The following is a 10,365-nucleotide window of genomic DNA, read 5'->3' as shown; positions in this document are numbered from 1 at the left end:
ATATATATATATATATATATATATACATGTATATATGTATACACACACATATACATGTCTGTATTTGTGCATGTTAGTATGTGCTCACTGAACATGTATATGTATACAGTTGTATGTATATTAGTCTGTGTGTATGTCTGCATGTGCTTGTTGAGTGTGGTTTTACGTATATACATGTATGCGAAACAGAAAGGAATTTTTTTTTTTTTATACAAGTCCTTTTTTTCATATGGAACAGTTCATTATGCAGTGGAAGATCTCATTACTTTTGTTGAGGATATTCATTCATTAATAAATTTCCCTTTTGCAATTATTGGGAAGGAGAATAATTTGAGCAGAACCAGTGTTTTTCTACAAGTATGGGGCCCATCCAATATACATCTGGCACAAGAGTTTTTCATTGGTTGCCTCATGAATTAAATAGTTGACCTGACCCTCAACAGATAAGGGCAGGCCCCTTGGTTTCGTCTTTGATGCGTGGATCCCTCTCATGCGATGCTCAATCATTTGGACATGGGTCATTGCTTGCTCATTGGTAATCTCACCAGAACTGACTTGGTGTGATCTTTGGCCCTTGGTCAGTTTCTGCCACTCAACAAGAGGGTCATAAATAAATGGTTTTAGGACACTCATCAGAGGGTCCATTTGGTTCCGTAGTATTTTAAGGGTCACTTCACATGCCTGTCGGAAAATTCCTTCATATCCCATTGGTCCCATAGCTTTGACCATGTTGTTGGTCAAGCGGAATGGTACGCGCTCGGGCCACTCGAACGTCTCCCCTTTATTGAAGAGACAATTGAAATCGACATGGACACAGTCACCGGTTGTGGAGTCCATCAGTATGTTCTCACCGTGTCTGTCCCCAAGTCCAAGGATATACCCAACCATGTCCATCACAGCAGAGGTTCGGGCGTATGCCAGTCTAGAATTGTACCAAGCTGTCGGGTCTGGAAATGTCCGCAGGAACCATTCGTAGAACACGCTGGGATGAAGATTAAGGAGCATTTTGAACAGTTCTAGTTTCCTTTCAAGCGGTGCCTGAAGAGCTGGGATGTGATTCTTCAACTCCCGATTACTGATTTGTAACCCCTTTTCGCGGTACAATTTGCGTAATATATACTGCAGACCACTTGTGTTGTTCACCCATTCTATGATGCCGCATTCTTCGTTCAGTGGAATCACAGTGTACGTGCGTATATGAAGCTGTCGCTTTCTGGCCTCAGGGTCTTTGCGTAGGAACTTGTTGACGATCGTAGTAAACTCCATCAAACGACAATCCTTTCTCAAGTCGTCCTTTGGTTTACACATCATTACATACAGGTGACCATCACTACCTTTGATTGTGATCTTCTTTGGTTTCTGTAATGAAGGTAAGATCTCAATTGTATCTTCAAAACTGCTGATGTAAACAGTGTCACCCGGGAAAGGATCATGGTCGACTTTATTATCAGTTTTCGTCATGGGTAAAGTAACCGTCATTGAAGATTGCAAGGGGACAATTATATTGCTGAAATTAGGGTCATCAAGGAGACGTTTTAGTGACTTGAAGTGTAGGGACAAACTCAAAGGCTGAGTGTCTGGACAGTGGCGCTCAGACAATTCCAGCAGACGTTCTGTAAGTTTATTGGCATCGAGTAAGAACTTGCCAAGTTCTTCCTTCATCAGTTTCGCTTGGTTGAATATCTCTTGGCATCTCTTTACTCGTTTTGGATAGGACGATTTTGAGACAGCCATCAACATCCAAACAGCTTGAGCAGGGAATGTATACAGTAGTTTTGCAATTATTTTCACCAGGTGGCGAAACACGTCTGAGTTTGCATGACAGATGCGAGAGATGAGCTGTGAAAAAGCCGTGAAGAGTTGATACGGTGCCAGTTTGCGACTTATTTGTTCGATCACTTTATTCAAATTCTGCAGAATGGTTTTCTGAGACTGCAATTTTTGTATGTGCGATGTTTGATTAGATGTCTGGTCACGGAGCTCTGACTGAACAACAGTTGAACCATAATCCAGCCACAGACTAAGAAGCCTTGGAAGAGATTGATAAATGTATTGATTTCCGTACTGCAGTGATGTCCCGTAATTCTTCACAACAAATATATTGAACTCTCCTTGCTTCACTGAGTTTTCGTTGTCGTCTATCAAGTTGTTCTTCATTTTGTCATAGTATTTAGCAAGGAAGAAGTAGCCATCTTCCCATTCCGAACATGAGTCTGTGACATCACGATACTGCTTCAGTACAGTGTTGCTATCCGTGTTGGAAGTCTCGTCGCAGTAATGTGTGTACAACAACTGCGCCTGAGCATAGGTGAACAGTTTTTTTTTGGAGCTCCTTGACATGTCTCTTTTCAGTTGATTCAGATCAGGGAAATGCTCGGCCATGCCTTTTTCAAGGCAGGAGAGAGCTTGATCATTCTGCCCCTTTTCCCAGAACCATTTAGCTTTCTCCAGGCAATATTCAGGCAGATTGGAGGAAGCTGCTTGAATGAGGGAGCCATATGCTGTTTGGAGATAACCGGCTTCACGGGCAGCTGTTGCTGTATCGAGGAGCCATTTCCCTATCTGCGGGGAACAATTGGAACAGCTTTCCAGTGTGATGAGGGTACGTCGTAAAGTGAGTACAGGTTCCTGGATGCGAAAAGGAGACTGCATCAGCTTTGAACGTGCATCCCACTGCAATAAGAGTTCATCGAGGCTCACAGAATCAGATGAACTTTGTTGCTTGCTTTTGCTCCGTTTGAGCAGAGTCTTGGAGTCAAATATAATTTTTTTCGCCTGCTCAATCTCATTGAGCATATGTAATCGTACAATGTATTCATAACCTCGAAGATATGAGAAACTTTCCATGCTAGCTGCCGATAACGGCCCCATTATTTCTATACATGCACTATTCATATGCTTCTGATAGCTCTCTTCGTGTCGGTCCTTGATGGCCAAAAGAATTTTCCCCAAGCTCACAACCCAGTCGTTGCTTTCTTTCTCCAGCTTCACATAAGATTCCAGTTTGCTCCAATCTCCGAGTTTAGATGTGGCCTCAACACGATAGGTGTTCAGTTGTGTGCTCCATGAAGGATGGTTAGCAATGATGCCATCAGCATGAAGAAGAGCTTTGTTCAGCTGACCCAATTCCATCAAACTCCGCAGCCAACCATGGTGATGAGAGATTTCTTCAGGTTCTAACTGAACAGCTCTTTCGTAACAAGCCTCCGCATCTTGGTACTGGCCAATACTCTGATGGGCTAAAATCTGTTGCACAAGGGTCGGCTGTGCTTGCCGAATGGCCGCAACTCCTGCTACGCCATCGTGTTCGTCTAAAGCAACATAGATGCGTTGCAACAGATCGAGATGTTGTTGGATATTGCAATCGTTGTTTCTGATGAAATGTTCAAAGTGCATCAATGCACGTGTGAATGCATTGCAATTGAAGCAAGCTTCTGCAAGAACATCTTGTGGGATGTGATTCAAGAACGCATTTACTGTTCTGTAACTGGAGTCTTTGAGATACACTGGTTCCTTAGATATAGGCATTTCAGCTACCTTAAGCTGTGCCCTGTTTGTCCTCCATTTCGATAAATAATCAAGAACAGAGAAAATAGTTTGGGCACACATGTGGCGCATATCAGTTACACTACCCTGTCGAGTGTCCGACTTCCTTATTTGGTGCAACACTTCCATGATCTCATTATAGATGTCTTGGATGTCCCCTTCAGTGCCATCTAGCAAGACTTGCGTGACAACATGTGGCAGTATATATAAAGCAATTGAAGGATCATATCGTGTTATAGGACTGCATACTTGAAACACACGTAATGGGTGGTTCTGCTGGACTCTTGAAGACAAATAAGTGGTCCAGATACATATCCATTCCTTGTACTTGCTGCCCTTCATGCTGCCATAAATTGGTTTCTGAAGATTATCCCAGCTAAAAGATGATGATGAAATATACTTGGAATTAAGCAAAGGTTGTAATATTTCTTGGACATGCTCTGGAAAACGATTCCAAAGTCTTCGTTCAGAACCATGCTCGTTATTTTCTTCAGGTTTGTCACTTATTTTATAAATTTGCAAAAGATCTTGCAAAGCTAGTGATGCACAATCCTGCACCCTCGTTTCAGTAGCTGCAAGAAAAGCACGGATTATTTCATTTATAATTCCAATAGCAAAATTATCGTCTTCAGTACTTGCTTGGAATTTGGCCATTTCTTCTTTTGGATTATTTGACGTCAACTCGAGGCGTCCAGGATCGATAGCACCAATCTCTCCAAGACAATCTCCAATCAGACATCGAACCCTGTGATCCGGAACTTTGCAAACAGACAAAAGCACAGAGATCAACTGCGATACTATTGGATCTGCAGTTTCGTTGTCAAGCATGTACTGATGCAGTTGTCTTTGACTGCTGTGAAGTAAATTCCTCAAATTTGACAAAGCATGAATTTGGACATCCAAGCTTTCGTGTGTCACACCACGTAACGTATGAGTTATCTTTGTTCTTAAGTCTGATTGGCTAGAAAGACTACTGGAATATTGTTTCAAAACATAATTCACATTGGACAATTCTGGAATGTCGGGTAAAAAATATATTTCTTGGAAGTGACTACACAAAGCGTCTTTGTTCTCGATGATGAGGTAGTTGAAGATCTCAGCAGATTGTGCAGGAAGTTGTTGAATCAACGGTAAAAGAGTGGCAGATATCGGTGACAACATGTCACCCAGAGCTGGCAATTCCACGCTTCGAATGAACGAGTTCCACGCTTGACAAGCTATTGCCAGGAAATCTTTCTCATCAAATCGTAGACTAATTCGGAGTGTATTCATAATTTTGTATCTCACAAAAGTGATGTGTTTTGCTCCCATTAGCTGGATGATGGAATTTAAACTATCCAACGTGAGTCTTTTCTCTTCAATTGGAATGCTAGATATCAATAATTGAGAATCGAAGAAAGCCAAAATTCCAAGTAATCGAGGTTGGAGATAGTTGGCCATATCTTCTGTCGTGGCTATCTGTCCACGATAGAAATCATCATAGGAGCAGAGACGCTGTAAACCTTTGAAGACTTCAGCATAATTAGTACTCAGGTAGAGCAGGAGTTCGTTATGGACTCGTTGGAAGTCAATGCGAAGCAGGTAAGTTAGCTCAATTTCAGTCTCGGCAAAATGGAACTGGAGGGCTTTTGCAATTTCCTGTTCATTGTGATGTCGAATGAGATAAGAAAAAATGTATTTCGTGGAAGAAATTAGTAGCTTCTTGCGACTTGGCACTTGTAAAAGTGTAGCAAGAAGCTTTATCAGAGATGATGCTGTCGGGGAAGCCATAGCAACCAATTGGGGAAGTAGAAATCTCTCGGTGCTATGTATGAAGGCTCTGATGTCCACATAATCAAACACATTACTGACCTCTTTCAGTTTCTGTTCAGCTGTTTTACCAATGTTTAATTTACAGGATTCATCCATTGTCTTGACCAGGAACATACAGATAGGTTGTTGGTAATTCATAAATATATTAAAAGGTTTCTCACCTGCTTTTTTAGCTCTTGAAATGCCCTGAAGTTGCATGTAGGCCACAGCGCTGGAGACAGGAACATCAGAAACTATGTTTTCCAAAAGGAACAGAGTGACGTCCAAGAGAAGAGGACCACTTGAATATTTACCAAGCAGCCCAACTGTCATCAGGATCGATTTCTGTAGCTTCACACTTTTCGTGTCTTTTAAATCTGCCAAAGAATTCTTCAGTTTCTCAAAGACAATATTTGCAACATCAAGACCAGAGACTTTGATCAGATGCCAACAGCAGTTGCTGAATAAAATGCAAATATCGTAATCTGGATCATTAATTAATTGCAGTGAGTAATTTAGCAAGTTAAGAGCCCAGTGTTCAGTGAGTTTTATCTCTACGTGGTTATAGACACGAAGCAGACTGTGTGCAAGAGCCGTCCGATATGCTGTATCACTGATGTCTTTGTAACCAGAAAAACAAACAAACATCTCCTGTATGATCGGCAACTTGGTCTGACTGACCAACATCTTATGACTTGTCTTAGCATCATCACACTGCTTACATTTCAACTTGAAAAGGTCAAAGATGTTTACTTCACCACCATTTGAGTCAAATGAATTACTCTGGCAAATTTCAGTCTCTCCTGACAGAACACAAACAAGTTCACCAAACACTGATGCCAAACTGTTGTCAACAGTGGGATTCTTCATGTTAAATAATGGCAAGATCAACTCAGTCATGAGGTGAGCATAGTTGTCTCCAAGAGTATGTAATAAAACAACAGAGGAGCGAATTCCCTGCAGTATCAACGGAAGGCTTAAATTATTAGCTAAAACTGATTTGTAGATGTGACAACGCCACTGACCAGCAATATATTTGGGGATCCAGCACAAAACTTCCATACATATTTGGCATGTGAGGTCATCTAAGAGCGGAGACAATCGGCCACTGATCTCCAACATTGGTTTCAGGTCAGCTGAATGTAGATCAAGCCAGGAAGCATTGTTGGCAAGCCATGGTAAAGAAAGTAACACAACAAACTCACTTACCAATTCCGGCACTGCAGCACTGAAATCTTTCACAATCAACAAAGCAGCAACAGATTTTGCAATTACCTGAAGACTACAATTCAAAAGTTCCTTGACCTTAGATTCATCAGCATTCTGAAGACTTGTGCAAAGAGAAAACAAATTCTTCCATAGATAAGAGATTTCTGTTAATTCCTCTTTAGAGAGCCATTCTGTGAATTTCTGGTCAGTACTGTAAACTTTTGGTTGACCGTCTTTAGTTTTCTTCTGCAAAGGATTGTCTTTGAAAGAATGGAATAACAGTACTGATACTTCCACAATAACCTGTACACCAGTTAACATACACAACACCCCACTGCTGTCGTTGTGTGACTTTCCTTTGAACATTTCTAGCTTCCGCTTGATTTCCATGAACAGTTTTGATTTATCTTCTGGAGTTATTTTTTTCCTGCTATTGTTGCTGGTTTTGCTTTTCAAATGAGGGAGATATGGCAATTTAGCTTTTTTGGGCTGATGTTCTTCAGTTTCCTTAGACAAATCATTTTCATTGAGACAAGAGGATTCCATTTCCCAAGACACCAACAAACATAAGTTCTGCACCAAAAATTCTTTGTTGTAAACCCTGCCAAGCAAATGACATAGCTTCTCCTTTAAAACGTTAATAACTGGGCTGTAAACTGAATCAAATATATTTTGAATTTGCTTTAACTTAGTCAAAATATGGTTGAGAAATGAGCTGACAGCACTACACATATCAGCAGATGGTTCTTGCTGCAACTTCTGAAGCCATCCACAAAGACTCATAAATTCTATAAACTTGTTTAACATGAGGTCCAAATTAGCTATGTCTAAATGATTGCCAATACCAGAAGAATCAGCTTTGAGTAGGGCATTAAGGGTCTTAACATAGGCCGTCTCCATTAGAGACAATTCTTTTGATGTTAGTTCTGCCTGGTCTCCATACATCATCGGTGGAATCGCTACCAGAACTGCTACAAGATACTCCAACTGCTCAAATTCCGGTATGCCATGAAGAAGCAACAACTGTTCAATAACTTGTAACGAAGCAGCTTTCAATGGGACGTCTCCATATTCGATCTGGGCTAAAAGACTGGGACACAAAACAGACAGCAGTCGAGTATTCCACCCGCCATTTAAGTATCTAACCTGTTGTGAGAACACTAACGTCAAATTGCCTTGCAGGATCTCACATGACTCACAACCCAGTTTAATAACAGCTTGGCGTATTTCTGTGTTCTGTTCAGACGGAGGTAAAAAATTAGAAATCAGGCGTAAATCTACGTTAAAAAGATTCAAAACAATCGGTTTATTTTCGTCGGTAGATTCCAATCCAGAAGACTCAGAGACTGCAAGTTCACTAAGACAACAGGCCAGTTTCTCAAGGATTTTATGGTACAGGTAAGGTTCGTTTATCTTCAAACTATTAAGAAACTGGACAATCAAGGTGACACATTTCGGATGGAGCTGGTGGCAGCCGGGGTGAGTGAAGAGGCTGAGAAGCTGGGATGTGAACCAATACATAAATGCTTCACATTCGTCAGGTGAGTCTTGGCTAGGCTGCTGGTTCTTGGTAAATTTAAACTCGTCTAAGATGTCTGAGGTAATTTTCAGCAAGAAATGACACATAGATGCAGTGGGGCCGGCAAGTTTTTTGGCCACCGAGTCGAGATCATAGAGAGACTGACCAATATGTAACATGGCATGTGTCAATTGACTTGTGTCGCTGGTGGTCTTGTATTTCTTGAGTAATTCTAACAACAGATTGAAATCCATAGTAGATGCCATGACGATTAGAATGAAAATATGACACTTTCTGTTGAGTGTGTATGAATTTATTATTATATCACTCTTTCAAAAGACTATCGAGAAGAATTAATCAAGAACTGTTCATTTTCCTCCATCAATAATTTAAAAAGAAATCATCGTAAGGCTTTTTAAAGCTACATCACATCATTAACAAAAGATTCTTATTTGAACAGAAAGACAACACAAGACAAAATAAATAAATTAAATGAAAGCAAGGTTCGTTTTCCTTCTGAAAGGTACTCGGCTAAGATTTTTGCCGATGTCCCAACATTACGATCCTATTTAGAGAATGTTTTTTTTAGTTTATATTAACTCAGTGTTTACCTGGTGTTTTTGACGGAACCACGAGGCTGAGCTGACATTTGCCGCCATTTCCGCATTTAATACATAAACAATTTAGAGTCACCTCCCTTAGTTTCGTCATTTCGTTTTCTCCTCGGAGCAAAACCAAGTAATGGGCGGTTCTCATCCCAGCATTTCAAAATAAAATGAAATGAATGAGAGAAAAAAAGAAAAAGCACATTAATTCGTATTGATTCACGTATGACATGACTTCAGATTGGTTTGCTACCGATTTTATTTCGGCGTAACTTTCTGAAAAAGACATAATTCTTTTTTTTTTTTTTTATCTGCCGTGAAGGATTTCTGGTCGAATGAATCGACGCCAGTACCTTTTTTTAAAGCCTGGTACCTATTCTGTCAGTCTCGTTTTGCTGAATGGCTAGGTAAACAAATCAATACCGTTTGTCAAGCAGTTCTGGGAGACAAACACAAATACACACTCATACGTGTGTGTGTCCGATCCAAATTTGATACTTTTTACTCTTTTTCTCTTTTACTTGTTTCAGTCATTTGACTGCGGCCATGCTGTCAGGTGACCAAGCAATTTCAATGAATTAATGCATAAGTGGCTGAATATTCCACAGATATATGTATTTTACTTTTGATGTAGTTCTCAATTAAGACTCAATGGGATTCAGTATGTGACAAGACTGGATCTTAGAATTACGGGTTCAATTCTTCCCACAGACTTCTGCACAATTTCACTTACAAAACATGAGCCAACCTGAGGCTAAAGTAAAAGAACCTGAGACTGCAGGAATTGGTAACATTGCACCATGAGAAGGGTCATGGGGAAACACTTAAAGAGTCCCTTTCTCCAAAGATAGAGAATGGTCTAGTAGTCTCTTCTAGCACAAAAAACTGATATGGTACCGGAACCACCTAATAATAGGTCAATGGTTTGTAAAAACAGCAGAAAGTTAAGAAGACTGAATAATTCACAGATTCTGAGACAAGTTTACAATTTTCATTGAAGCCTTTATTCCTTAAAGCAATGTTTAACACAAAGCAATGTTTAACACAAAGCAAAGTTTTACAAAGTAATTCACATTCAACAAGTTAAACCCAGGATGGACTGTAATAAAACCAAGAACTACTTGTTTTTTTAAAATGGCTTTGTTTATATGGTTTTTTTCACAGACACTTGGGAGAAAAAAGAGGTGTGTGTTGCATCAGCTTTATAAACTTCCACAAGCTATGTCAAAAAAAGTTAGAAACTTCAAGAGAATGTGAAATAATTCATTTATTAACAGTATAACTCAAAGTGGATAAAGTTATAAATAATTCTTTCTGATGTTGGCACAAGGTTAACAGTTTTGAGGGGAAGGGGAAATTTGATTACGTTGGCTCCAGTGCTCAACTGGTACCTATTTTATTAACCCCAGAACAAAAGAGCCAGAAAAAATACCACAGAGTAGTTTGTCTGATGCGCTAACAGTTCTGCCAGCTGACCATCTTATATATATATATATATATATACATATCAAAATAAGCAACAAGGATATCCAAAGTTAATGCAGTACGATTGTTTCATGCTACTCCATTTATTTAAGCAATGTGAACATTACATCAAATGTAAAATGCAGAGCAATCTTCAGCTGCACAAAGATACAGAAATTTACTGAAATTACATTTCAACAGAAGGACATATTTTTATAACTACATTTAAAC

The 10,365-nt window shown here is 39.8% G+C and overlaps 1 protein-coding gene across 1 annotated transcript; it reads right to left on the bottom strand.

Moving 5' to 3' along the window:
* Positions 1-14: 14 nt before the first annotated feature.
* Positions 15-8,740, bottom strand: LOC106868981 (serine/threonine-protein kinase ATR). The gene has a single exon (XM_014914465.2). It carries the CDS (start codon positions 8,329-8,331, stop codon positions 352-354), a length of 7,980 nt encoding a protein of 2,659 aa, XP_014769951.1. The 5' UTR covers positions 8,332-8,740; the 3' UTR covers positions 15-351.
* Positions 8,741-10,365: the final 1,625 nt, after the last annotated feature.

This window comes from Octopus bimaculoides, chromosome 27, assembly GCF_001194135.2.
Source record: "Octopus bimaculoides isolate UCB-OBI-ISO-001 chromosome 27, ASM119413v2, whole genome shotgun sequence".
Lineage (NCBI taxonomy): Eukaryota > Metazoa > Mollusca > Cephalopoda > Octopoda > Octopodidae > Octopus > Octopus bimaculoides.
The sequence above is the reverse complement of the archived record's forward strand: the minus strand, read 5'-3'. Positions and strand labels throughout refer to the sequence as shown.

Excerpts from the sequence above, each read along its gene's own strand:
- LOC106868981 (XM_014914465.2), bottom strand. The coding sequence starts at position 8,331 with ATGGCATCTACTATGGATTTCAATCTGTTGTTAGAATTACTCAAGAAA.